Genomic DNA, 27,646 nt, shown 5'->3' on the forward strand with positions numbered 1-27,646 from the left:
CTTAAGGCCAAGTCTGGAAGAGGCCTATATCCCTCCACCCCACTTCACTGGCCAGTGGGAAGGCTCATAGGACCTGGGAAACATAGGCCAGCCGTGTGCCCAGGAAGTGGTTGTGGTGATCATTCACCCAGCCTGCCACCAGATCCCTTCCACCATAGTCTAAGTTCTTCCAGTTTTGTATCTTATTGTCCCCAGGAATAACCAGGTTCATTTATTCACCCTGCATAATGGTGGCTCCTCACAAAGGGAAGAAAGCATTTATGTAACATACCTAATAGATCACCACCTCTAAATCACAAGCTGATCCTCTGCTCCCATTCCTGCCACCTCCCTGGGAAGCCAGCTTCTACACACTGCTAGACATTGGTCTGCATTGATGACAGACCAACTGGAGAGGCAACTGGAGAGAAAGCTGATGGCTTCATTGACTGCTGGGAAGCCAGGATTCACTGCTGCTGCCACCCCGCTGCCAAGCCTCCTCTTCCCAGTGGCCACCAGATGTCTTTCATCTTCCTTCCTCAGATCTGAACCAGGGGCCATCTGCAAGCCCCAGAGGTGGGGACTTCTGTCTCTGATGCTGGCTGGGGGCTGGGGGAACTACCTGGGCAGCCTGGAGGGGGAAGCCAGAGAGGTGACTTCCCAAAAAAAGAAAAGTATTTCTGAGAGATGAATGTCAAGTTGTCAGCAGCATGAGTACCAAGCTGGGAGATCAGTGTCGTTTGTCTCACTTGTAGTTCCCCCAAAGGAGTTCTGAAAAGCAGCTGTGAAGGAACTTGAGGCTCAGTACTGGCCATTTGCAATGTTTACCACAAAAAAAAAAGGACACCCATGAAAGGTCACCCCATGCACATCAATGCAGAATGTGTAGCAGGCTCCCTGAGACCATTGTCCCCCACTCCCACACTGGCAGGAGCTGCCAGGCTGCAGGAAGGCTACTCTTTGACTGGGAAAGCAGGCTTCTGCCAGCACCCAGGGGGCACCCAAGGTGCTGCCAAGGTGTGTGCAGAGGTGTCCCTGGGGTAGTAGCATGGATAAAAGTCTCAGTAGCAGTAGCAATCACAGTGTATCATCACAATCCAGGTACTTCAAAGGCATTAATAATTTAATCCTCCCAGCACCCAATGGTGTACAAATGTGTACAAATGAAGAAATAGTGGCCCACAAAGGTTAAGCAACTTGTAAAAATCACAGCTAGTATGTGGTTGAAGTAGTTAGGCACCCACGCTTGCCTGCTCCAGAGCCTTGCCATAAGTGGGACATGGGCCTCTGAGATGTCTCTGAGAGAAACCCTACGGGGTCATTACCACAGTCAACTCTCACTTGACAACCCAAACTGGCAGCAGCCATGAAACAGTATCATATGCTAGGGGATAGCCAAGGGGACCACAGAAGACCAGGCCCCTATATTTTGTGAAAATTACTAATATGTCACCAGGCATAATGAGGGAGTGACCCTAAGCCAGTCCATCAGAGGTCTGGTTCAAATCCCAACTCTGAACAAATTCCTTCACCTCTGCAGCCCTCAAATTCTCTATTCATAAAATAGGTGGGAGAGGGGGCAGTGAAGATCCACTTCCAAGATCATTGGAAAGACAGAGATAACTGAGCAAGGGTGTGGGTGAACCATCACAGGAATACAAACAGTAGATGTGCACGGCACCTCGTTTGGGGCAGCTGGAGGAAAATGTTTGAGAGGGGACAGGAGTACAGAGGTAGTAATGCCACAGGAAAAAGCAGAGCATCCCAGGACTGGGAAGAACCAGGGGTCACTGAATGAGGGGAGGATGAATCGCAAAGTAAAACGTGACTGTAAAGTAATAACACCCCAAAGATATTTATGCTGATCCCCAGATCTGGGAGTGTGTTGCCTCACCTGGCAATGGGGACACTGCAGGATCTTATATGGGGAGAGAATCCCAAATTTCTGGGAGGGCAGAGAAGCCATAACGTCTCTACACAGGGAGAGGCAGGGGGTCAGAGAAAGAGATGTGACAGTGGAAGCAGATATTGGAGCGGTGTGGCCACGAACCAAGAAATGCAGGAGCCCTACAAGCTGAAAAAGGCAAGGATTCTCCCCTGTGGCCTCAAGAAGGAGCACAACCCTGCCAGCACCTTGATCCGGATCCCATAAAACCCCTTGCAGACCTCTGAACCCAGAACTGTAACACAATTTGTGTTTGAAGCCACCAGATTTGTAGTGCTTTGTAATAGATACTGACAAGGCAGGGTTGGGTGAAGAGGCTGCCCTGACAAGAAGAGTAGCCTCAAACAACCAGGCCAGGAGACACTGACCTCACCTCCAATGGAGTTTCCACTGGAAGATCCAAGTGGATTCTTGCACACAGCAAAGCCAGAGTGGAGCAGGGCAGAGAGTAGACAAAGAGACAAGGACACAGCCACACCGTGGGAGAGCCCGACAAAACTGTGCTGGCTAAGTGTTATTCAAGAGTAAGGAGCCTCCCGGGCCTGGCCCTTGGAGGAGGAGCGGGAAACAAGGCTCTAGCTCAGAAGGGAGACACCCCTGCTATCAAGACAGAACCCCAGAGGGCACAGAGGATGGAAATCCTTCAAGAGCTTCTGGTGGAGGGAGGCTCCTCAAGGGCCTAATAGCTGTTCTGAGCACCAGCCCATAGGGTGACCAACCCAAAGGCTACCACCTCAACCTGCCCTGGCCATCGACCCCAGCCCTGGCCACCTTCCCTCATGCAGTGCCTTCATAGATGGTAGTCATCTGGATGGAGAGAAAAGCCCAGAGTCCAAGCTTTAGCTGGGCTCACTGTCACTCCCAGTTTGGGCTCTGCCCAGAGTCAGATCTGGACATCCTCAGGCCCTCTGCAGCTAATATTCACAGGCTGACTGAACTCCACACCGGCCCAGTACCTCTTCCACCAAACACTTGCCCGCCATCTCCTGGGAACTGGCATTAACTTCACACATCTAAGTTGCAGTGCACAACATTCACAAAGGTAATGGCCCTGCCCAAGCTTCCTCTACAGAGCTGGAAGCGCTCCTCTGTATCTGCGTCTTCCATGAGGTCCCAGTTCTCCTTCCAATGCTGCAGTCAGTCTATCCTGGACTATTACAGTAGTATCTGAACTCCTCTCTCCTTTCAGTGCAACCTCTCACCTGCCACAGCCAGATCTTTCTAGAACACTAATCTGGTCATGTCCCTTTTCTGTGAAAGCTCTTCAGAGACTCCTTAATGGCTTTCAAGGTCCTCTGGAGATGGCTCTGTGTGACCTTTGCAGCTTTTCTCCCATGAATTCCTGTTGCACACAGACTCATCCAGGCCTCCTAGGTTCTCAGGATCCAGTCCTGCTGCCACTTGACCTCCAACTTTTAGCATCCAGAACCGGAAGACAACGCCTTCCTGTTGGTCCTGCTCCAGCCTGTGGTGCTTCACTGCAGCTGCTCCAAGACGTGAACTCAGTTTCTGAGATTCCCTGACATGAGGCTGGTGGCACATGAGCCTGGAGCCAGGCAGGCAGGGTGGGCAACTGTGCTGGGCAACAGAAATTTCATATAGGCCACAAGTGTCGTCAGAAATTTGCTAGTAGCCACATTGAAAAAGTAAGAGAAATAAGCACCCTTCATTTTCATAATAGATTTGACCCAACATATCAAAATATTATTTGATTATGTAATCAATTTAAAAATCAATGAGCCAGGGGTGGCAGTGCATGCCTAGGATCCCAGCTACTCAGGAGATAGAGGTGAGAGGAACATGGTTCAAAGCCAGCCCAGGCAAAAACAAGACTCTATCTGAACAACAAACGAAAGGCAAAAGGCCTGGCAAATGGTACAGTGCTTGTCCAGCAAGTGCAAGGCCCTGCATTCAATGCCCAGTGCCACCAATATAAATAAATCAACAAAAACTGATGACATATTTTGTGAGTGTATTTGACACTTAAAGTGCATTATGGTTGAGACCAGCTGGCTATGATATTGGACAGCACAGGATGGTCCTAGGATATATCACTGTCCTGCCTTGAGGCTTGTGGTATCCTCCAGTCAGGATACCCAGACCCAGACCTCTAGATTGAGATCTGTGGGCCCCAGGCTCAGTTTCATAGGACCACAGCCAAGCACCCCACACTAGATGTTTAGAACAGTGGAGGACTGAACTTGAGGGGTGGCTGCCCCCTCTGGAGGTGCTAGGAGCCATCTGGTAGCCTCTGTCATTTCATGGCTTATAGATGGTGGTCTTCTCCCTGTGTCTCTTACTATGTCTTTCTTCTGTGTCTCTGCATCCAGATCTCCCCTTTTTATAAGGACAAACACTGGACTAGGGTTCAACCCAAAGACTTCATATTATCCTAACCTTGTGCAAAGACCCTTATTCAAATAAGTTCACATTCACAGATACTGGAGGTTAGAACTTCAATATCTTTTTTGTTGTTATGACTGAGGCCTAGGTGCCCAGACCCCAAACACATGCAGGGTGTGACTGTGAGATATTTTGGGCTGAGATTAACATTTGAATCGACAGACTGTGTTTAGCAGATTGCCTTTTCCTACTGTGTGTGAGCCTCATCCAATCAGTTGAAGGTCTGACTAGAACAAGAAAGCCATCCTTTCCTCTAGCAGAAGGAACTCCTCCTGCCTGGCTGCCTTAGACTGGAACATGGGTCTTCTCTGGCCTTTGGACTGGGACTTACACATCAGTTCTCTTGGTTCCCAGGCCTTCAGACTTGGACTAGAGCTACACCCAGGTCACCAGGGGTGCCTTCCCTTGCAGGCTTTGGCATAGGGAAGGCCTATAGACATCACCCAGACTCAACTCTTCCTTTTCAGGTGACAAAACAAAAGCAGGGAAGAGGCAAGTCTCACCCAGATGTCTGTCAGAGAGAAGTGGAGCTAAGTTCAGCCTCCTGCCTCTGCATGTCCCCATCCCAGTCCACAAGAAGCCTTGAGAGGGACACCTCTGTTCCCCTGGAGCTTATAACCCAGCAACATAGAGTGGGGCTGAGCAAGTAAAGTATCTGACCTTGGGTCCTGATTCCCCCAAGGATGACATGAAGAGGATTGTTTAAACAGCAGTTTTTCTTAAAGAACACATCCCTGTCCGAATAATGGCTGTGAATGGAGGAGTTGGATTTGTTTCAAAGAAGCTGAGGCTCCTGCCAGCTGCTCTGAATGCCAGCTGCAGCAGGCTGGCTCTGTCAGGGGCCTGCACCCCACCCATCCCTCCCTCTCATTCCACACTCCTTTTCCCTCCCTGTACCCTTCCACCTCCCCTTTTCCTCTCTCAGTTGCCAATTGGCTTTCCCTGTGTCTCAGGCCCCATGGGGAAATGCAGCTATCAATTGGTCTCCAGTTTGCACTGCACACCTATCAGCACCTGGAGGCAGGGATCACTCTGCTTCAGTCTCCTGGTGTCCCTCTTCCATCCCTCCAAGAGGAGTGAGCAGGACTGCCTGGGGTCCTGCCTGGCCAGGGTCTCCAGCCACACAGGGAGAGCATCTCCCTCTTCCCCCTCACCCCCAGAAAGGCTGGGGGCTGACGATGCACAGCCTGTCATGAGAAAGCCGGTGGGCCAGGGCCTCAGAAGAATGTGGAGGAAGAGAAGAATGTGGGTTGACAGTTTCCAAAGAGAAGAAACTCCTCCAGTGCTACCAAAGAGGAGAGAAGAAGAAGAATGGTGGAAGAGAAAGAAAATGGTGTGGTAAAAACAATTTAAATGGTGAGTGGGCTGGCAGAAAATGCTACTAGGAGCCGATAACTTCATCCCAACACCGGCCCCACCAGCAACTCACTGTTGTGACCTTGACTGTGTCCTCTCTTGGGCCTCAGTTTCTGCAGAGTGGTATGTCACAAGCAATTTCTGAGGGTCCTTGCACATGCGAGAAATGAGGCAGCATGCACTCATTCAACCAACATTTCAGAGACCCACTTCAGGCTGGACATGATTCTAGCTTCTGGGGACACAACAGCGAGCAAACTTGATGAAGGTCTCTGCCATGCAGAGATTGTCACACTCAGTGAAAGCTGACAGCCTCAGGCCTGCTAGGAGGGACAAACGCTCCACTACTTCTTCAAATGATATTTTTATTGGTGGCGAGAGGAACAGTGAGATTCTTTGTTCATCACATTCTTACACTAATGAGAATACCTGAAGTAATGGAGCAATTATACTTAGGCCAGGAGCTGCGCAGACTCCACCATAAATAAGAATGGGGGTTTACCTTGCCTTCCCATTAAAACCCAGAGGGGAGGGATAGGAAGGAGGCCAAGCAGCACACGGCTCCCCTCCCAAACAGCGGCTCCTACTCAGAGGTGGCCAGATGCCCCCAACTCAAAGATCAGTCACTTAAGGTGAAGTTGAAGATGGAGCTCTAGCAAGCCCAGAAAGGAAGAATCCCAATGCTGGTGTCAGAGAAAGCCTGACACCAGTGTCAGCATCATGGGGGGTGACATGATGAGGTTGGGGCTCCCTCACTGTCCTTAGGAAGGATCTATTATTTGGAGGAAATCAGGACATCCCAAACCACTTCCACAGCTCCAAAAGACTAATGGCTTTGCTGGAAGTTGACAGAAATGTCAAACTCTGATCTACCGAGTTTGAAGCCTGTTCACCCTTGTCTTATTGACCATTGGATGTGCGGGTGATAGGGCTCCAGGCTTTGGATCCGACCCACATGCACCAATTCTGGGCTCTGCCACTTACAGCCATGTGACCCACACAAGACACAGGTTTCACCTTGAGGTGGGGAGGAGGTGCTCAAAAAGTGTCTGTGGTTATCCTCAAAGGGCTCACGCCAAGCCCCCATGAAGCCCCCACAGGATGAACTGTTTGCTTAATTCAATGCAACCGAGGTTGCCTGGCCATTTCTCGCAGACAGGAAGGTGCCTTGGCTTTGTGACAAGCATAACCTGGGCAAGCGCGCTGCTCCTTTGCCAAGTTCAACCTCCAGATCCTGGGCAGGTTCTTTGCCAGTGCTTCTGCCCTAGCCCTTCTTCAGACCAGACCCTTCACCACTGAGGGCATCAGTGCTGTCAACTACTGGGACTGGAGAGGAGGGCAGGAGGACCAGAAATGTCAACTCTAGTCCTCCTTTGTGATGTCAGGGCCTGGCCTCAAATTCTGGCACTGCAGCTCCACTCTGAGCGTGCTCTCCACCTCTCAGCAACACTGCCCTCCTCCAGCCGAGAGAACATGTGATAGCTAAGCAAGTGTTTCTTGGCAGAAAACAAGTAGCCTGCTCAGAGAGGTTGCCAGAGAGCAGAATGGAGGTGCGGGGAAGCACTGGGAACCACCAGGGAGCCCAGAGAGAAGGAGGCTATTACCACACTTAGGCCTGTAGAACCTGGGCCACACTGCTGTTCTGGGCCAGCAAGAGGGGCGGCCCAGGCACCAGTTGCAATCACAGGTCAAGAGCACAGAACTATCCCACCACAGCCCAGTAAGGAGGGACTTGAGAAAATATTCTTCCACTGGCAGATCTCCTGCTGCTGCCCTCGGTGGGCCCAACCTAGCTGGAGAGCAGAAGGAAGACAGACTCTAGGGAATGAGCAGGGCAAGAACAGGTGGAAAAGTGGAAACTAATTATGCTCACCATATCCTCAATCTCAGAACCTGTGAGTAGTTACCTTACATGACAAAGAGACTCAGCAGGCATAGGTAAATCAAGGATCTTGAGGTGGGAGATTATTCTGAATTATCCAGGTGGGCCCAATGAAACCTTAAGGTTCCTCTAAGAGGAAGACAGAAGGAGCAGAGGTGGTGACAGAAAGCTGAGGGACACAAAGAGCCCAGAAGGTATACCCTGAATGGCTATGAAGAGGGAAAAAGGGGCCAGGAACCAAGGAAGGCAGGAGCTTCTAAAAGCAGGCAAAGGAGGGCCTCCAGGTTGAATGCAGTCCTGCCGACCCATTTCAGGACTCCTGGCCTCCAGGATGGTCAAGAAAAAGCTGCTCTGCTTTAGCAGCAATACACCTGCAAAAGCCACAAGGTGTGGGGGCGGGGAGCAGGCTGGAAGTGTGGACACCTCTCTCCCTCCTGTAGCCATCCAGACCCGTTCAATCTTCCAAAATTACCTCTTGGTCTCCGGGTCCTTATCAAAGGACCACCGAAGGTGATTGGAGTAAATGCCCAGCTTACTGATTCTCCAGGGAGAGACCAGGCCAGGGTGCTGCACAATCAACAGGCCCTTCAGGCCACCCTCTCTAACCACTCCCAGACAAAAGCCACTCGCGAGTCCAGAGCTGCTTCCTCACAGGGTTTCACATTTCCCCTTTCCTTTTTTTCTTAGTGCCTCACACCCAGTATGGACCATCTGATGAGGGAGAGGCAGCCCAGTCCAGAAGTTAGGCAGTGTGGATGCCAATCTGGGATCTGCCCTGGGTTTGACATTGGATCCAGCAAAAACTGCCCCTCTGTGAGGTTCATCTTGCTGGCTGTGCAAGACAACAGGACTGGGTTGTGTCTGAGGTCCTAGTCTGCTGGCAATCTCACCAGCTTTCCTGAACTGGGGACCCTGCAGAAGTCAGAGATGGGTCGCTGTTCCTGGACTCCAGCACCTAGCTGCAGGACCTGTCTGCTTATTCCCTGCTGCCCCCTGCTGTCCGCTCCGGCTACAGCCAATTTCCAAGGGACAGAAGGAAGCCCGTGCACGCCCCAGAGCTCTGGAAAAGCAGCTGCCTGCTCCTCTCCCTACTGCTGTCTCCATCTCCTCTGCACTAGTGGGGCGTAAATGCAGTGGTTTCTGAAAAGTGCTTCTACTGTTCCATTCTCTAGTCCTGGATGACAGTAAAATAGGACAAGATGTCTTTAAGGTACCTCCCACCACACTTGGGTTTGCAAATGTCCTGGTGCCTAAGAAGGCGAGATGTGCACACTAGATGGAGAAGACAGGACCGAGCAGAGTCCTGGGATGCTTCTGGTTACATAGGGAGACCCAGTGTTGAGAGAGAGAGAGAGAACCCCACAATATATTCCAAAATCTGGGGAAAGAGAGGAAAGGGGTAAGAAAGTGCCAAGGCGTCACATCCCCATGTTTTCATTGACACCGGGTAAAATGACATGTGGCGGGGGGGGGGGGGGGGGGGGGGCGTGGTGTAAACACATTATTTGGAGACAGAGAAAATTACTAGGAGAATAAAAACCAGGGGCGGGGTGGGGGGAGGAACTTTGCTTTTATTCTTCTTTTATGCTTATTTTATTTTTACCAAGGACATGTATGATGAATTTTGTTTGTTTGGTGTTTGCGATCAAACCCAGGGCCTCGGCTTGCCAGGCTTGCTCTCCACCACGCAGCTATATTCCCAGCCTTCACATTTTAATTTTAAATGTTAAAAAGTGACAACAAAATCCTACCCAATGGAACCAGAAATGCCCAGGCTACCTGCTCAGGACTTGGGTGCAGGGCAGACTGCGGAACTCAGAGGGGTCGGTATAACGACAGACGCCGCTGGGGACGCGGAGCTATGGGGCTACGGTGGCAGCGCGCCGCCCTGGCTCAGCGGCGCCCCGCCTTCCTGGCACCCCGGCTCCGCGGCGCCCAGGCTCAGCATGCTTCGGCAGCGCAGCCGCTCCTCCTCCTGCTTCTCCGCCATGCGACTCTCCAGCAACCGCAGCTCCCTGCGCACAGCTTTGCGCATGGACGGCTCCAGCTCCAGCACCTTCTCCAGGTCCGCCTTGGCCTCCGCGGCGTTCCACACCTCCGCGTGGGCCCTGGCGCGCACGTAGTAGGCCTTCACGGTGCCTGAGGTGGGGAGCGCGCTGCAGCCATCTGCCCTGCCTGGGACTCCTGTTCCCTGGGACGCCTGTTCCAGGCGACAGCACCAGGAACCCTGCCCCTGATCCTTAGCCTGTCCTATCCTGGGGGCCTCAGTTTCCACAACTGTGAAAGGGACACAATAGATAGGATAACAGCACCTACTCCTCCCCTGCACAGACCCTTCCCAGGCTCTGTAGCCAATTTTATACTCAGAATTTAGTGGTCTTTTCTTTGTAGGGACTCCCCAAATTGTACACCTTTCAGCCCTATTCCTGCACCTACCCCATACAGTGACTAGGAGGATGATGGGGCTAAATGAGGTAATAAAAACTAGACCTGGTGCCAGGCCCTTGAATATTTGATGCTGTTACTGTATCATTATTCAAGTACCTTTATCACAGACTCATGCCCGTCGTCCTAGCTACTCGGGAGGATCAAGGTTTGAAGCCAGCCTGGGTAAATAGTTTTTTTTGCAATCCCCATCTCCAAAATAACCAGAGCAAAATGGATTGGAGGTGTGACTCAAGCTCGTAGAGCGCCTGCTGTGCAAGGGCAAAGCCCTGAGTTCAAACTCCAGTCACATACACACACACACACACACACACACACACACACATGGCCACCTCCCACACCACAGTACTAGTTTAGATGGAATATTTTCTTCCAAATTGCTTGCCTCCTTCTTTAAAAAGACCTAGTTGTTACTCCACGAAATCACAGGTTTGCTGAACTACTGGCCTATGTGTCCAAATGTGACCACCACGGAGTTCACACTGGGGGAAAACTGCTGTGTGGAGACAAGCCTTGGGGCCTCACAGGGCAGGAAAAGAAGTCTGTGTATGAGGTCCCTGCCCCACCTCTTCCCCCAGCCACGCACCTGGGTGGTGACGGAGGATGTCACTGGTGTGCTCCAGCACCTCATAGTACTCCCCCTTCTTCAGCAGACACTGGCAGTAGTTGAGGACCAGGGTATTGATAATCTTCTCCAGCTTCAGCCACTGCACTTCCCAGGGCTTCTCCTGCACCACCAGAAAATCAGCCAAGTTCAGGTTCCCCCAACCCCCACCCCACCCCACCCATACAGGGAAGCTCCAAGGGGACAGCCCCATCCATCCCAGCCTGCAGTGCAGCCTCCTACTTTGGTCTGCAGGTTTCTCAGGCAGATAATGGCCTCCTGGTACTTGGTAGAGGCCTCCTCGAAGCGTCCCAGCTTGAAGAGACGGTTTCCCTCTCCGTGGAGAATGGGCACCACCTGCATCCTCTCCTCATTGTTCAGGTTCCACGTCTCCCTCTGGTACTCACTGGGGGCCTCAACCTGACAAGAGCTACAAGTCAGGGAGGCAGAGAGAGGCCCCCACACCTCCCCGCAGTCAGTTCTGCATTCCGACAGGGAAGAGCTACGCTTACTGGTATTCCAACAGGGGAAGGAAGCAACAAGGCCCAGGGCCCTGTCCTTCAGACAATCATGGTGAATACTCATTTTGGTAGAACAAGACACTTTGGTGCCACCTGCTGGGAAATTGTCATTATAAAAGTACAAACATGCCATGTCTCTAATGAGCGCTGTCCATGCACTTGTGCAGTGCACAGACCACACAACTATTTGAGTAGGTCTATGAAGATCCTTGGTTCACACAGTTCTCTTTCATTTTTATTCACTTATGTAGCCCTCAAGCTGAGCCTCAGTGATTAGCTGAGTCCTGACCTGGCCTTGACCCTAGCCCAAGTCCTTTCTCAGAGGCCTACAAATATAAACTACCACTCAGAGATCTGAATGAGAGGATATTATTCACACAGCCTCTCTCAGTATTCCAGAACCAAGTCCAAACTCACAAGCCACAGGGACCAAAGGAAAATCCTAAGCTTTTGAAAACAAAAATGGGAGTAGAAGAAAAAACACTCCCAAGATGAAAATGAATCACAGTTTTTAAAAAATTGGTTCCAACCAGGAGCCGATTACAGGCTCATGCCTGTAATCTTAGCCACTTGGCAGACTGAGATGAGGAGGATGGTAGTTAAGGCCAGTTCAGGCAAAAAAGTATCTCCACCAAGAGCTGGGCATGGTAATGAGCACCTGTCATCCCAGCTAAGATGGGAAATGTAAATAGGGGGATCAGGTCCAGGCCGGCCTGGGGAAAAAGTGGGACCCTATCTCCAAAATGACCAGAGCAAAAAAGGTTGGAAGTGTGGCTCAAGTGGTAGAGCACCTGCCTAGCAAACTCCACGCCCTGAGTTCAAACCCCAGTAAAAAGTTCCAAGTAGAACCCTGGAAAAGTCAGACTTTTTTTCTTTTCCAAATTCCAATCTTCCTGTGGCTCTTGAACACATTCTTGTTCTCTACTGCAGGCCATGCCCAGCAAGGGGTTGGGCTGGTGGGGTCCCCATGGTGTACCTCTCTGACACCAGGACAGCCCCCCAGCCCCACCTGCAGCAGCTCAATCACGAAGATCAAGGGCTGTGGCTCCTTCTGCAGCTCATCCAGGTCTTCATGGCCCAGCGTGTGGTAGGCAAACATGTTGGCCAGCCCACAGGTGTGTACATGCCAGTCCGTGGGGTCCTTGCCCTCGGCCACCTGCCGAAGACTCCTGGACAAGATGGGGTAGAGCCCTGTGTGCTGTGAAAGAGATGAACAGTAGTCCTGTGAGCCATCTGTTCAGAGCCAGCTAGGTCACAAAAAGTCCCACTGTGTGCCCCCACAGCAGAATCCCACATCCCACGACACCCACCCATGACGACTGTGATCATACATGTGGGCTCCTTCAGTCCTTATGTCAACCAATAAGGAAGGGCGTTTTTAATATTCCATATTTAAGATTAGGAAATTAGATCCCTGAGAGGTTGAGCAACATGCTTCAGGCCACACAGCGAGCCAGTGATAGAGGCTAGATTCAAACCCATCTCCCCAGACAGGCTTTTAGCCTTAGACTGCCTCTTGCTGGCTTGTGGCAGACTATTACCATCTCTCTTCCCAGAAAATCTTCACACACCCTAGCACTCACAGAGAGGGCAGCAAGCAGCAGCGGAGGGAGCAGGAGAGTTGCAGTTCCCAGGACTACTGCTTAGCAATGAGCGCAGCTCACCATGCCTCCCTGCATCCCAGTTTCCTTGGTCTCACATGACCAGAGTGGGGGCACGATAGAATTAGTGGGGTGATGAAGAGGTAGATCTGCTCATTACAGTCTCCCCCAGCACTGAGAGAGAACAAGCCTCTGGGAGAACAAGCCTCTGGGCTCAGCAGGCCTGCTCTGTGCTGGGCCTCTACTTCTGCCCATCTCCCTGGCTTGGCTCCAGAGAGGCCTAGCTGGGACACATGTAGCTCCAGCACCATAAGCTAATGGGACAGTGATGGGCTGAATCTGGAGTTGAAGGTCACCCTCCCCACCCCCACTGGCCTGGATTAACCCAGATGCCCTTTGCTGCCTGGTGAAAGAGAAGACAGATGGCAGGCAAGCTTGGTGGGATTAGGGCTGGACTAAGGGAGGGAGCAGCCCAGATGGGCTTGCACTCTTAGCCCTGACCCAGCAACCTAGCAAGATGAGCAGTAGTGTGGACCCAGAGCCAGAGCCTCAGACACAGGCTGAGAGAGGGAGGGGATCTTCAGGCCCCACCTTGGGGTGGGGAGGAAGCACAAATAGGCCTCCCCTGCCAGGCTGCAGGCCACAGGCAGCCACACACAGGGCTCCATAAAGCCACTCCTGCCTTAGGATGCCCTCAGTCCCCCAGGCTGCAACTGGGCTCCTCTGGCATCCAAGCCAGAGCCTGGCTGTCTGCCGACCTGTCTGTGCTGGAGGCTGCCAACCTGAACCCTAGACCAGCCCAACTCTCAAGTTGGCTCTATGTAAGCCTAGATGGTGCAGGTTGTTTTTCTGTTTAGATTAGTTGTCAATGTTTAAATATATGCTAAGGAAGATTTCTGGCCCGTGTCCTGGACATACTGGACTTCCTCACTGAGCCTGCCCCTTTTACCTGGCCCCCTTACAAATGGAGCTAGGAGGCAGCAGCCCACTTTAGATGGGGCAGACAAGGGTTCAGACCCTTGTGGAATGTAAGTTTACAACCCCAGCCTCCCAAAAGGGTTGCAACAAATCCCAGGGGAGACCAGCATCCTCCTTGTGGGGAATGAAAGGGATGCATTTCAGGGCAGAACCACCCAGACCCCATCACTGATCCTACCTCTCCGGTTTAAGGGAAAGAGGGAGAGAGAGGGGAAAGCACTGTTCCTGCAGATACGTAAGCTCCCGTGAGGACTGTCCCAGCAGAGGGCTCTGCAGGGACCCATGCAGCAGTCAGGTCCTCTTCAGTCCTTTGTCAAATGCAGGCGATTGTCCTGCTGATTACTCAATCTGTGCATAACTCCAGTACTTGGGTGGAACAATGTCCCACAGAGAAATGGCTAACTAAATGCACCATGCCAAGCCTTTTCACATCTTCTGGCCTGAATGCTACCTCTTTCCCCCACTTTCTAGGCCTGGAAAACTCCTATTTATTCTTTAAGACCCAGTTCAATGTGATCTTTCTGAAGAAGTCCCCCAAGAACCTAAGCAGATAGTTGTCCCTCTTTTGTGGCCCCAAAACACTCTGCTCTTGCTCATTTATGTCTGTTCTCCCTCCAGAATTTAAGTCCCTGAGTGTTGGGAGCTTTGTCTGTTTCATTCCTAACATCCAGAATTGGCAAATCAGGGGTCTGCTAGATGAGTAGATGGATAAATGGAATGAGAAAACAGACAGAAGGAGATGATAGATGACTGATGATAGATAGATAGATAGATAGATGATAGATATAGTTGCTTAGCAATGAAAGACTAGATTATGAATGAACATTAATTGAAGGGAATGATAAATGAATGAATTCATGGCTGGGTAGATAGAGGGCTGGCTGAGTGAGAAGTGGATAGATGAATAAAATGAGAATGCATTTATATTAATAGAAATTGTGTATGTGCATATGTGTCAGTGTCTGTTGTGTCTTCCATGTGTCTATGTGTATCTATGGGGGGTGTGTATGTGTGTGTGTACAGGTCATTGTGGCAGCTGTGGGCTGGGAGGAGGAGATGGGGAATCAACAGTCCCTGTGGTATAAGCATTACCAGCCTGTGAGATGGGCAGTGTGCTCATGACTACTGATGTTGCTAAAAGAACACAGACACCACAGGGAACAAAGAGTCTACATTGCAGGGATAGTAGGAGCTTGTAGTTTTGCAAACAACAAATCAATCATCTAGTCACGAATTTATTGACAGCCCTCCATGCATGAAACTCCTCTGGGTTAGCAGTGGACACCCCAAGAAGAGGGAGCTCTTGGCGACAAGACTTTGTCACATGGTCTGAATTAAGGTGCATGTGTCTGCCAAGCACAGGCGGTCCTCTTTGTAAGCAGCCAGAAGACATAACTTTAAACTAGCTGCAACCACAGAATAAATTTATGAAGCCTTGACTTGATACAAACATCAAAATGTGTAACACTGGGACTGATACAAAGAAAAGATGCTCAACTGATGTTTACTGGTTTGCTGAGTGAGTAGCATGAATGAGTGCTGGGTTGGATAGGATCGCCTAGTGGTAGAGGATGATGTTACATCTTGTTCTATTAGACACAAACAAGAAACATGGCACTGGACAAGAGGACCAGGGCCCCACCCAGATTCTGTCCTTAACTTCTTTGTCCCAGAGCAAGTTACTTTCTCTTTCTGAACATTACACTTCCTCATTAGTAAAATGAAGGAGTTAATCTTCTAACTCAAAATAATATTTCCAGCTGGGTGCAGTGGCTCATTGCTGAAATCATACTTATTCAGGAGGCAGAGATCAGAAGGATCAAAGTTCAAGGCCAGACAGGGCAAAAAGTTCACAAGACTCCATCTCAAGCAATAAAATTTGGGTGTTGGGCTAGTGGAGTGGTACAGTGCCTGCCTCACAAGCATGAGGTTCTGAGTTCAAACTCCAATACCACCAAAAAAATTAAAATATAAATAAAATAAAAATTCGCTCACAAAAATTAAAATGGCTGGGTGCTCTGTGTGCCTGTCACCCCAGACACTAAGAAAGTATAAATAGGAAAATTGCAGTCCATCATGGGCATAAAAACAAGACCCTGTTCAAAATATAACGAAAGCAAAAAGGGCTGAGGCCATGGCACCTGCCTAGCAAGCACAAGCACAAGGCCCTGAGTTCAAACACCAGCACTCTATGGCCAAAATAGAAATGAAATAATAGCTCCCACATTTCAATTACCCTGACTTTCCTTGTTTATGTCACATCACGTGATCCTCAAACAACCCTTGACTTACTTTTTTATTTATAGATGAGGGCATAGCTAAAAAAGACAGAAGAGAGTTCAAACACAGGTCTGTCCCTCTCCCAAATTGCTCTCTCAAAAGGTCATTGACTCTCTATAAAATAATGAGGCCATGTTTCCACTATCCATAATGAAAATCAAGAGGAGCTTTGTGATGGATGGATCAGGTTGTTAATGCCTGAACCCCACAATCAATCTTAATGGTATGGTGTGCATCTCAATAAGAGGTACAGATGCTATCTGTGACCCACTTCTGGAAAGAAAGAAAGAGAGGGAGAGAGGGAGGGAGAGAGGGAGGGAGGGAGGAAGGAGAGAGTGAGAAAGGGAGGAAGGGAAAAAAGAAAGGCAGGAAGGAAGAAAGAAAGGAAGGAAAGGAAAGGAAAGGAAAGAGAGAGAGAGGGAAGGAGGAAAGACCTGCATCTCATCAAGCCCTGCATCTCATCAAGCCCTCTAGATCAAACTCCTGATTGATAGAAAGTATGGAAAATAAAAAAACATATTAGATCATTCATGCAGCAAAAAAACCAGCAAAATCAGAATATGGAACTTCTACCCATGCCCATAAAAAAAGGAGGACTGGGCATGGGGCACATCTGTAAGCCCAGCAGTAGAAGGCTGAGGCAGGAAGATGAAGAGCTGTAAGCTAGCCTGGGCTACACGGGGACCCTCCCTCAAAAAAAAGTGGGAGGGAGGAAAACCCCATAGGCAGAGACTTGGAAGACATGTCAGCAAAGCACTCTGAATGGACTTTGTTTGGCTCCTGATTGAACAAACCAACCGCATTCATTAATAAAGAGTACAGGAAGAGACTACCAGAGAATTCTAACCATGACTGGAAATTAGATAGCATGAAAGGGATTACTTGAGTTTTTAACAGATTTAATAATGCTGTTGTGGTTATGTTTCATATTTTAGAGATAAAAATTTTAGTGGTTGCGGACAAGATGTTACCGTATTTGGAATTTGCTTTCACCATGTAGGGTAAGGAAGGCAAGGTGGGAGTGGATGAGCAAGACTGGCCCTGTGTTGATGGTGGCTGGCCTTGGGGGGAGGAGGAAGACTAGGAAGTTCATTATATTTTTTGTCAACTTTTGTGTATGTCTAAAAGTTTCCATAAGAAATGTTTGTTTAATGGCCTGTGAGTTTTAACATTTCTATAGGGGCCACAGAATAAGGAGCTAAAACTATAAGGATAATTTATAAAAGTGCCATAAATATGAAAAAAATTGCAGTGTTGTTAGGAGTGGGGGAGGAGGGCAAAAATGTCATCAGTGGCCAAAAGTCTCCAAGATCTTATGATGCTGTACAAAAAGGGAGGACTGTGCTGTGGGCAAGCTCTCTTCTGCTGCCATGACCATGTGCTCCCACAGACCCTATGCTACCTGTGGCACTGGTTGGGCCCATTCCCATTAGGACACGGGATTTGCCTTGCAGAGTTTGTTTTTACCACCGACTTTCCTAAAACCCAGTGGTTCTGCAAAATGGGTGGTGAACAGATCCAGGGAAGGGCCACCATGGCCTACTCACAGTGGTGTCACACCAGAACTCGGCCACCTCTCTGATCCGCATGGACATCAGCAGGGTCTCCCACACCTCCAGCTTGAACATGTTGCCAATGATAATGTGCACGGGATGGCCCACTTGCTTGCTGTCGTCTATCACTGTGCGCTCCTCGTTGCATTTTGTTGTGCGAAAATGAAAGGTCACCTGGTCACCAAGACAGTGGACCTTGGTCTACACACACCTCCCAAGTTCCTGAGAAGCCACCCCCACTGTTGAGGACTTTCAGGGCTGTCCTCAGGGTCAGCTCACCATATCTGATAAGCCAAGATGCCTCAGACACCCAGAATACCACCTACAGGCAGCCCAGGACAAGGAACCCACTGCCTCCCAAAGGATCCCACACCCTCTTTGTACAGCTCTAGTGTCAGGAAGTCCTTCCCAAAGTAAGTTCCATGTGGCCACGGACACATCCATCAGCCTGGGGAAAGCTACCAGACATGTGGTAAGGAGTAACACCATGACCCTGAGGCCACCATGGCCCTTCCTTCTCACTCAACATTCGGGCCTCCAGAAAACTCCCCCCAAACCCCTCCTCTTGGCCACATTAAAGCTTAACCTGAAAAATACCAAAATCCCCACATGGGCACCAACTCAGAGTGTCCCAGATGCCTGGGGTAGATAGGTCCAGGAAGGGCCTGCCTGGCTGGTTTTCAGCAAAGGTCATACAGGGGGAGCCATCTGGTGGGGGCACTCACTCGGGATCCAGTGATGAAGTTTGGAAGCTCCCCCATCCCCCCATGCAGAATGGTCTTCTTGATCCCCTCCACATTCAGGAGCAGTGCAGCGTCCATGCTGCAGGTGGGAAGAGGCCCGGCAGGGCTTAAACAAGCTCATTAAGGGGAGAGGACACTTAAGCAGCTGAGATAGGGATTTGCCCTGCAGGGAGGGGTGTGGAGGAAGGTGAAAAGATTCATCAAGGCCACTCTGGTCACCACAGGCAACCTCACCTCCTAGCCATCCACAAACCCTCATGTTGACACGAGGCACCTGCCTACCACCCATCATGACTGAGTCAGGATTTGTTTTTGTGCCACCTACCCCATAAAGGAAGGAAGTCAGCTGGGCTTTCTTCAAAAAAGCAGTGGGGAGAGGAGAAAGCAGGAGAGGCCTGGGGACCACTAGAGAAGTAAGGAGGGAACCCTAAGACCTCCTTAACCCTTCCTGGCCCTGGTTCCAGACTCTAAGTCCTTTTGGGTCCCAGACAGCAACCCTTCCGCCTTTGGGTCCTACACCCTCCCTCTTTCTGTTTCCTCCTCCTCCCTCCCCAGGATCTGCCCTTGGAGATGCAGCCAGAGAGTAAGGGGCAGGTTTCTGGCTTAGGGGAAAACTAACACAGAAACTAAGAAGCCTATCAGGTGTCAGGATAGTTGGGGTGTCCTTGGTATTGGGCTCCTGCCGCTGCTAGAAGGCCTGATTTGGGAGTAAGGCTCTCTTAGCCACTTTGGAAGGCCTGGGCCCTGGGCCCTGGGACCCAGGCAGAGTTTATTCACCACCTCAGAGGTCCCCTTTGGGGGGTCTGAGACAATCTAATGTGAACATGTGTTGTTTGGTGCCACCTTGTGGTCAGCTCAAGTCCTTTTGCTCCTCTCCCAAGAGCCTTGGGATGATGGAGGGAAGACACAGAGCCAAACAAAACCACTCTCTTCTGGAAGCTGACTTGTTACAGAGAGAAGGGACACAGGCTGTGCCACGGGGAGACACAGAACTGGGCTTAGAGCCACCCAGAGCCGCATTCAAAAGGCCAATCCCACCTTTTATTTACTAACTCCATTTTCCCAACTAAACTGGAAAACCCAACTCTCCGAATTCCTCTTCTCCAGCAAGTACAGCGGCCTGGAGCAGTTAAATGGGACCCCAGAACCCAGCACCCCTGAAAGTCTTGCCTCTCTTTAGGAGCAGTTGGTTTGGAGGACACCAAGGCTGAGCCAGGGTCAGAGCCAGGAAACCCAGCCTGGTCCCAAAGCCCCAGAGGTAAGGGAAAAGCTGAAGAGAGCCTTCCCTCTCTTCTTTCACCTTTCTCCAGCCACATGGCAACCTGGAGGGCTATGCACGCATGGAGAACAAAATGGATACTCAGAAAAATTTTGGAGGAAACTAAAAATGAATGCCATAATGCCTGGGCGGGGGTGGGGCACACAACAGAGGCAGGGGTTCCTTCTGACGTCCTGCAGTGTTCACCCCGTTATGTGAGTGTTTGCTCTAAAAGGATTCATTATACTAGAATTTCTGTTTGGAGCAGTTTTCTCTCTTGATCCAATTCACAATGTGAGAAAAGGACCTAATGGTTTCTCATCTCCCAATGCTAGAAATTCTTCCAGTTCCCACTGTTTCGCTTTGCAGAAGGGACAAAAGGCACACACAGATTGCATTGGTATTTAGGATAGATTTGGCCGGGAGTTCTCTGGGGATGCCCAGAGCCTGAAAGGAACATGGACACGAGTGCGAGGGGACTGAGAAAGAGGGTCCACTGCTTGTGCTGTGCCTGGACTCAGGCCACAGCCCCCAGACTGATCCTCCTTCCTCAACCCCTAAGCTTCCAAAGCAGTCTTCTCAAGAACTTTATTCAAGTGCAACTGTAATAACCCACTCCCTTTTGAAATCCAGACTTGGCACCACCTCCAGATACAGTCTAAGATCCTTCTCTGGCCTGCAGCCTCTACTCCTCACCCTTGCCCTGGGCCCTGGTCAAGTCCTGAATGTGGCAATGCTCCAGGCTCCTGACATTGGCCCCAAATCCTCAGCTAAAATGCCACATACCTGGAGACATTGCCATCCCCTGCCCTGCAGCCCAAGTGAGGCCTCTGGAGCCCCTTACAGCCTCCCATGGCCCCCAGCACTTTACCTTCGTGGTCTTTTACACAATGTTGCTGTTCATAAGAATGGGCTCAGTGTTGGTTTCTTCTATCAGACCGGTAATTCCAGCAGGTTGAAGAAACTGGTAGAAAGTGCTGTTGGAGAGGAGCCCTGGGGCAGGACAGGACTCGAGCTCCACCTCCATTCTCCTCCCCAGCAGGAGATGGACACTACTTGGGACAACTGGCCTGCTTTTTCCTCCTCAAAAGGAGCAGGCACCCCTGCACCACCTGCACCAGCCCTAGGACCCTGCTCTGCCTGTGTGCCTACTCACAGCCTCCAGCCACCTCCATGAGAGGCCAAGGGGAAAGGCTTCTCATTCAGAAGAAAAGACTTCTTTTGCCTTCTCCTGTTGCCATGGAGACTGCTCTTCAATAACCTGGTCTGCCAGTTACCATTCTGAGTGTCAAGAGGGTAGAGAGCTGCAAGCAGAGAGGACTGGATGCACGCATGCATGCATTCCAAATGCTTAACAAGGATGTGTACTAGCGTGAAGAATGCAGGCATCCAGGATTTAAGTTCCACCCCACAAGGTGCAATCTTGGACAAGATACTTTGCCTGTCTGAATCTCCAGCTTTGTCATCTGTAATGGGAATAAAAATGGCACCTGCTTCTTAGAGCTGCCATGAGTATTACGGAAGAAGAAAGTAAATGCACTTAGCAGTGTTTGACATTGTGGTAAGGGTTCAAAAAATATAGCTATTAGCGTGCATGCCTATGGTGTGTCAGGTGTTGGCAGAGGCTCTGGAGAGACAACTATGACAATACATTCCACCTTGACAGATTTTGTTTCTAAACATCTCTCCTTCCCTGAGTCTTTCCCACACTTTGAACTTGTATTTCACGAAAACAACTCTCTTTTCCTGCATTCAATTCCCCGATTACACAAATTCAACTGACATAAATGGATTTGGGAACAAACATTTCTGACTCCTGGTAAACAGTCCCACTGGAGGGGACACAGCTAACAAGCAAACTAGAGCAATGATTTTCAAACCCATATGCACCAGGATTAAATTAAGCTGGAAGATGTGAACCTCATTTTTGAAAACAAAATCTCAGAGCACATCACTCAGAACCAAGAATTATTTCATGAAGATTTGTTTCAGCTCACATATACATGTGCTCTCGGTTTCTCACGAGTACTGGTTACCTAGAACATGCCGGACACACAAATACACACAAACACATACTCTGCCTGGTTTGCTCATTCTCTAGTTCTCAGTTTTAAATAACATAATTGTATGTGGTTCTTTGATTAGCTTAACATTGATTATTTTATCTATTGATATCCATCTCTACACTGAATGTAAGCCCCGTGAGGGTAAGGAATGCATCCATTTGGTTGACCTTTGTGGCCTGTCATGCTTAATCAATCGCAGACTCTGGATGATAAGATTTGGGAAGACCTGAGAGAGGGCAGGTGAGGGAGGAGGAGGTCTGCGAGACCAGGGTGACTTCAGCTGGAGTAGTTGGTTTAATGAGCCTGCAGCACTAGAGAGATGGCATCAGGTGAGAGGTCCAGGCTGTCAATGGTAATGTGGCAGGAAGTGTAGTACGATGGTTAGGCACGTGGACCCTGGTCCTTGGCCCTGCCCCATAGTCACTGAATGACATTTGGACCCAGTCTGACCTCCTCTCCCTCAGCTTCCTCCTCAAGTTGCATGCTGCAATGAGGGTCAAATGAGAGACATGGAGTGCCATATCCAAGTCAATCATTATCATCATGGTTAAAGGAGCGGGAGAGACCATCCAGACATGAAGAGGAGGGCTGGAGACAGAGCCTCCCCAGAGCATCATTTCCAGACCTGGGGAAGGGAGGGCAAGGGAAAAGGCAGTCTGCTTTGAGGTCATATAAAGGAGTAGGTGAGTTGGGAGAGCTTTACAGAGGTGATTTTTTTTTAAGCTTGCTTGGATGCTGAGAGGAAGAGGAGAGGGTGAGTGGGGCAGGCCTCCTCCAGGGCTGAGGAGCTGGCCTGGGCAGGGGTTGCACAGGGAAGTATGCTCTGCTTTGTCCCCCGCTCCAAGATGCGCTTTTCTTGAGGGTAGAGTGGATGGTGAGTTTGGGGGATACAGAGAGGAGCAGTGCCTTGTTTTAGGAAAGGAGATCAGGAGAGGAATTGGAGACAAAACCTCCATGGGAATCCTGGGCTCCGTACCTCCAGCCCATGCCTCTTTCTGACAAAAACAGGCCCCTTGGGACGATGGGAGGGTCCCGCAGAGACCAGGGCTTCTGCCAGCTGAAGGGCCGGGAGGGCCAGGCCACCAGCCCTTGAGTCTCTTGAGTGCCCGGGATCCCCGCCGTGGCAGTGGTGCAGACTATCCTTAATCCTGCGCAGGCACTGGACGTGCGATCTGACTGGGCGTGTCCGGGAAGTGGCTCGGGGGCTGAGCGGAGGATCAGCCGGGGATTCCGCGGGCGGCCTAGCTGGAGCTAGCTCCCAGGGGGTCCCAGCGGAGAATGGGAGCGACCGAGCCAATCCCAGAGCAGTATTCACAGCCTCTAGAGAAAGGAGCCAATCAGATCCCCGGCGCTACAGCGCCGGCGGGGACGGAGCCAATCATCAATGAGCACAAGGCCGAGGCGGGATCGGCGCGGAGTTTCAAATCGGCTGGGGTCGGCGTGGAGCAGCTGTGCTGAGCGTCTGGTCCCACCTTAGGGACTCCGGGGTGAGCTTGGGCCGGGACTTAGAGGGCTTCTGTTCAAAGTGGGGGTCTCCTCGGGGCAGCTCGGGATGGGGAGGTGAGATGGGGCTCTGGTTAGGACGGGCGCGGTGTGCGGTGGTGGCTGGGTATTGTAAGCGTTCAATCGAATCCGAGGGTCTAGTGGGGCGGCCGGGGTCTGGGCGGAAGCACGTTTGGCCAGGGCGATTTGTGAAAGAACCGCTGACCCTGTCCTGGACCGAATGCTGAGGCTCGGTGAAACTGCCTCCCTTCGCGTCCGAGATTCCAGAAAGGAGGCTGGGATGAAGACAGCTGGTTTTGGAAACTTGAGAGAGCGGAATGCCACTGGCCGTCCTGATCCTTCCAGGAAGTAGCCTTCTGGCACCCATCGTTGTCCAAGTACCCCACCCCCATGGGCCTCCATTCCATCTCACCTCTGTGCCTCGGTCTCTGTGGACTCTAGGAATGGGGTTGATGACCTGCCTTTTGACCTCCCCAGGGTCTAAGCAGGCAGAGGAGACTGGGCTAGAGAGATGACCTCTCAGTGGCAGGGTATGAAGGCCTCAGCGTGCCGGCGATCAATCCTAAAGGATGAGCCCTCGGAGGAGATGCAGTCTGCTACCTGCCATCTGGAGACGACCACAGGAGCCCTGGGCTCCCTGTGCAGACAGTTCCAAAGGAGGCTGCCCCTCAGAGCAGTCAGCCTCAACCTGGGGGCAGGCCCCTCCTGGAAACGCCTGGAAACCCCAACCCCAGAGCCAGAGCAGCAGGGCCTCCAGGCTGCAGCTCGCTCAGCTAAGAACGCCTTGGGCGCCATGTCTCAGGTAATAGTGACTACTAACCATTTATTTAAGGGTCTCCTTCGTGCTAACAATTCTTGCCCTCAGGGACCCCCCAAGAATATAAACTCCATGAAGGCTTAGCCTTTAATTAGTTCATTGCTGTTCCCCAGCACCCCAAATAGTTACCGCCACATAATAAGCACCCAACACATAGTTGAATGAGTGAATGAAACAGTGCCATAGAGAAAACTGATGCTTATGATACAAGGAGATGAGCTCTATATTGTGATAGGAAATTGCAAACCCAAGCCTAGCCAGTGAAGTCTTCTCAGGAAACCAGAACTTCCCTCTGCATTCACTCAAGAAAGGGGAAGAGTATGGGGTGTGGTAAGTAGCAGAAGGAATGTGAACCCAGTTTTAGCACTGAGAGGAAGCCGGGTGCTGAAAAGAAGGGGCAGGACCTTAGTTTGGGTGTGGACAGAGGACAGAGAAGGGTGGGAGAAAAGAGAGGGCATGCTGAGTTGCTTAGACTCTCCCAGGAGCATTCAGGAGTGGGAAGAATTCTAAACAGGATGGGAAAGCTGGTCAGATTAGCATAGTAGAACCTGCTTATAAGCTACTTAATGGGAAAGGAAGGGGAACAGATGCATCCCTGGGGTCCTGTCCTGCAGAAGTGTGGATAACTTCAAGAGCTGCTCAGAAGGTAGATTTGAGGGATTTGGTGTCAGGATGATGTGCCTGCGGGAAGGTATGATGTTGGGTGCATTTCATGTCTTAGAGAAATGAAATGAGGTATCCTGTCCAAGTCCACATAACCAAACTGTCCTTAGGTCTTGCTGCAACCTCTGGGCTCTGGTTTGCCAAGGCAAAGACAATCTTTCAACCCAACTCATATAAAAGGTCCGTTGTTGGGGCTTGGTGCTATAGGAAACAAGGGGCCATAGAAGGATTTTGAGCAGTTGGGTGTCATGATCAAACCTCTTGATTCTCTGAGTCAACCTGCCTGGGAGGAGAGTTTGGATTGGACAAGGGAGGCTGTGTGAGCTAAGTGTTTCTGCTGCAGCTTTATCTGGATTCTCTGAGTGAGGTCCCTGTGGTGCAGTACAGCTCACAAGCTCATGACCCTCACCCTTGCAACTAAGCAGGTGATGTTTGTGGGACAGCTGGTAGGCCTGGATTAGAGGGAAGATTTAGAGCCTAGATAGCTCCCTTTGGTTCTGTCTGCACTAACCTTTCCATGTGCCTGTTACAGAAGATCCAGCAGTCCTGCCAAAGTGGCACTAAGTGGCTGATGGAGACTCAGGTGACAGCCAGGAGGAGGAAGAGAGGGGTGCAGAAGGGCAGAGCCTCCCCACCCCCCAACCTGAGCCAGAAGAACACCAGGCTGTCTGGGGCTGCCTGGGACCCTCGGGAGAGGGAGCACCGCCACCCCTCTGCCCAGGTGGGCACACGAGCACACCAGCGACGGTGGCTGAGGAGGGAGGCTGCCTTCCGAAGCCCCTACTCCTCGACGGAACCTCTCTGCTCTCCCAGGCAAGTAGAGTGTGCTTCCCCTTGACCCCCCCACACTAACAGGGACCCAGGAGCCTCTCAGCACCTGGAGCTGGGACACCTTGAGCCATCATATCTGTGCTGTGGCCCAGCTCTGCCACCAGAGCTAGTGGGGGACCTGAGAAAATCCTTCAGGACCTCAGCTTCCCTATCTGTAAAAGGAAGAACTGAGCTTAGCTCTGATTGGGTCCCATGTACCCAAGCCTGGTAGCACTGAGGCTGTGATTCCAAATGGGGGGATGGCAGGGTTTGCTTGCCTGCAAATCGACTGCCATGGGCTTAGTCTCATGGCCCTTGATAGCATTTCTGAGTAAAGTGCTGGTAAGTCTTTTGCAGCCCACCAGCATCATCTAGGCCTGCAGAGCAGGCCCCCAGTGGTTTGGGAGAGCTCCTGCCTCGGGTTTCCAGCTAGACCCTGGTGTGGCTTTTCCTTGTACTCAGTGAGTCTGACAGTGACCTGGAGCCTGTGGGTGCAGGAATCCAACATCTCCAGAAGCTGTCCCAAAAGCTGGATGAGGCCATCATGGCTACAGAGAGGTGAGTTGGCATCCCAGACTTCATGGTGAAATGGCCAGAAGGGTCCTTGAGCCATGCCATCTTTGTAGAGAGGATATTGATTCTGGCTCGGAACTGCTGTGCGATTCTGGCAAGTCCCTGCCCCTTTCTGTCCCTCAGTCTCCTCATTGCAAACATGAGAAGGGATGAAAGACCTTGACTGAAGTGATGGTAAAAGGCCTTGGACTCACATCTTTGTCCATTACCTTGATCTCATGTGTGGCTGGGTATCTGGTTCCTACCCTTCCTCCAATACCCTCCATAGCTCCTCTATGCCCTGCAGACCCGTGGAATTCAGAGTCCAGGTCTGCTCAGGAGTCAGAGTCTCACTTCCAGATCTGACCTAACTTGGGATGTTTAGTTCTCCATTTATATAATGGTCACAGTAGGCCCTTAGGCAGAGCCCTACCAGCCCTGACTATATACACATCCAATGCCCATGTTCCCACACTGCCTTCAAATTCTGGTCTTGTCTGATCCAGATTGGGAGGCCCCTCAGAGCATGCAGCACTCAGTGGCCTCAATCCCCCTACCCCCTTCTCCATCCCTAGTGGTAACATGGCCGTCCCCCTCATTCATGACTGAGGACAGTGCCCTGCAGGTAATGCCCTCCTCCCAACCACCTGTCTCTGTCCTCTTCCTCCTCTTGTGCATGAGTGTGTGCGCATAATTGTAGGCACGATAAAGAAATAGGTGGGTTTTGGGAAAATTCACAAGACAGACGAGCATCACAGAGTAGGAAGTGGACCCAAAGCTGCTAACTCCACTGACTCCGACACTCACAGAGCATGCTGGGGTTCCCAAGAACCAAGAGCCACCCTCCAGCCCCACGTTCAGAGTGGATGTTATGGTGTCACATCCCCTCTCTGGAGCACAGTGAGGGGCACAGTGGAGTTCTGTCTTACAGGAAATGAGCCCTGCCTGGCCACCAAGCCCTCACACCAGGATATCTGCCACCTTCCTGGAGATTCCAGGAGGAAACGCCAGTTATCAACACCCCTGGGCCAGTGCTAACAAGGACCTGACTAACCCAGCACACTTCTGCCTCAGCTATGCCTGGGCCCAGCAATGGCCCTGTCACAGCCTGGGAATGACTTGGGGAGGCCTTGGAGAGGTGTGGAGAGTTGCTCCTGCTCCCCCAGAGGACCGTTGGGCTTAGAACTCATCCCACCTGTGAGCCTTGTGGTTGCCTCATCCACAGAGAGAAGGTACATTAACATGCTGGTGAGCTCTGAGCCTTGTCACAGGAGCAGGGTCCTGGAGGACGTATCCACACACTCACCCCCGGTATTTTCAGTGCAGAGGTTCTTGGGGACCCAATTCCACCCCCACTTCCTCCACCAGGGCCCTGGAGGAAGGGAAAGAGATAGTGCCAGGCTCTACAAGCCAGGCTCATGGTGCCTATTTATAAGCTTAGCACGCCACACTGTGGGTGTTCAGGGAGGGGGCGCATTGTTCAAGAGCAGATTTTGCTCTTCATAAATTATTTAAGAAATCTGCTTTGTCATTTTATTAGAAAGAAACCAGTGTGTCAGCTTCCTAGATCACATTGCTTTTTCATAATAAAGACTCACTTTCCACTTTTGACATTTTTCCTTTTGCCGCTCTCCCCGACTCTGACATTGCTTTGCGCCACAGGTTTGGGGTCCAGCTTTGTCCCCCT

General features: G+C 50.9%; 2 protein-coding genes across 2 annotated transcripts; one reads left to right on the plus strand and one right to left on the minus strand.

Annotated features, from left to right (window-relative positions):
* Window positions 1-9,126: 9,126 nt before the first annotated feature.
* Window positions 9,127-20,720, minus strand: Aipl1 (AIP like 1 HSP90 co-chaperone). The gene is made up of 7 exons (XM_020187956.2): window positions 20,420-20,720; window positions 18,273-18,453; window positions 17,542-17,721; window positions 12,145-12,333; window positions 10,858-11,034; window positions 10,597-10,738; window positions 9,127-9,704 (listed from the first exon to the last, which is right to left on the minus strand). Exons 2-7 carry the CDS (start codon window positions 18,366-18,368, stop codon window positions 9,433-9,435), a joined length of 1,056 nt encoding a protein of 351 aa, XP_020043545.2. The 5' UTR covers window positions 18,369-18,453; window positions 20,420-20,720; the 3' UTR covers window positions 9,127-9,432.
* Window positions 20,721-23,010: 2,290 nt separating this feature from the next.
* Window positions 23,011-27,551, plus strand: Pimreg (PICALM interacting mitotic regulator). The gene is made up of 6 exons (XM_020187957.2): window positions 23,011-23,101; window positions 23,595-23,919; window positions 25,130-25,410; window positions 25,870-25,965; window positions 26,535-26,584; window positions 26,891-27,551. Exons 2-5 carry the CDS (start codon window positions 23,629-23,631, stop codon window positions 26,566-26,568), a joined length of 702 nt encoding a protein of 233 aa, XP_020043546.1. The 5' UTR covers window positions 23,011-23,101; window positions 23,595-23,628; the 3' UTR covers window positions 26,569-26,584; window positions 26,891-27,551.
* The last annotated feature ends 95 nt before the right edge of the window (window positions 27,552-27,646 follow it).

The sequence above is a fragment of the Castor canadensis genome, chromosome 11 (assembly GCF_047511655.1).
Source record: "Castor canadensis chromosome 11, mCasCan1.hap1v2, whole genome shotgun sequence".
In the NCBI taxonomy this organism is placed as follows: Eukaryota; Metazoa; Chordata; class Mammalia; order Rodentia; family Castoridae; genus Castor; species Castor canadensis.

Coding starts and splice junctions, on each gene's coding strand:
- Aipl1 (XM_020187956.2), bottom strand. CDS start 18,368: ATGGACGCTGCACTGCTCCTGAATGTGGAGGGGATCAAGAAGACCATT. Junction 12,334..17,541: donor AGTTCTGGTGTGACACCACT/GTGAGTAGGCCA, acceptor TCTCTTTCACAG/CACACAGGGCTCTACCCCAT. Junction 10,739..10,857: donor TGAGAAACCTGCAGACCAAA/GTAGGAGGCTGC, acceptor CTGGTGGTGCAG/GAGAAGCCCTGGGAAGTGCA.
- Pimreg (XM_020187957.2), top strand. CDS start 23,629: ATGACCTCTCAGTGGCAGGGTATGAAGGCCTCAGCGTGCCGGCGATCA. Junction 25,411..25,869: donor GAACCTCTCTGCTCTCCCAG/GCAAGTAGAGTG, acceptor CCTTGTACTCAG/TGAGTCTGACAGTGACCTGG. Junction 25,966..26,534: donor GCCATCATGGCTACAGAGAG/GTGAGTTGGCAT, acceptor CTCCATCCCTAG/TGGTAACATGGCCGTCCCCC.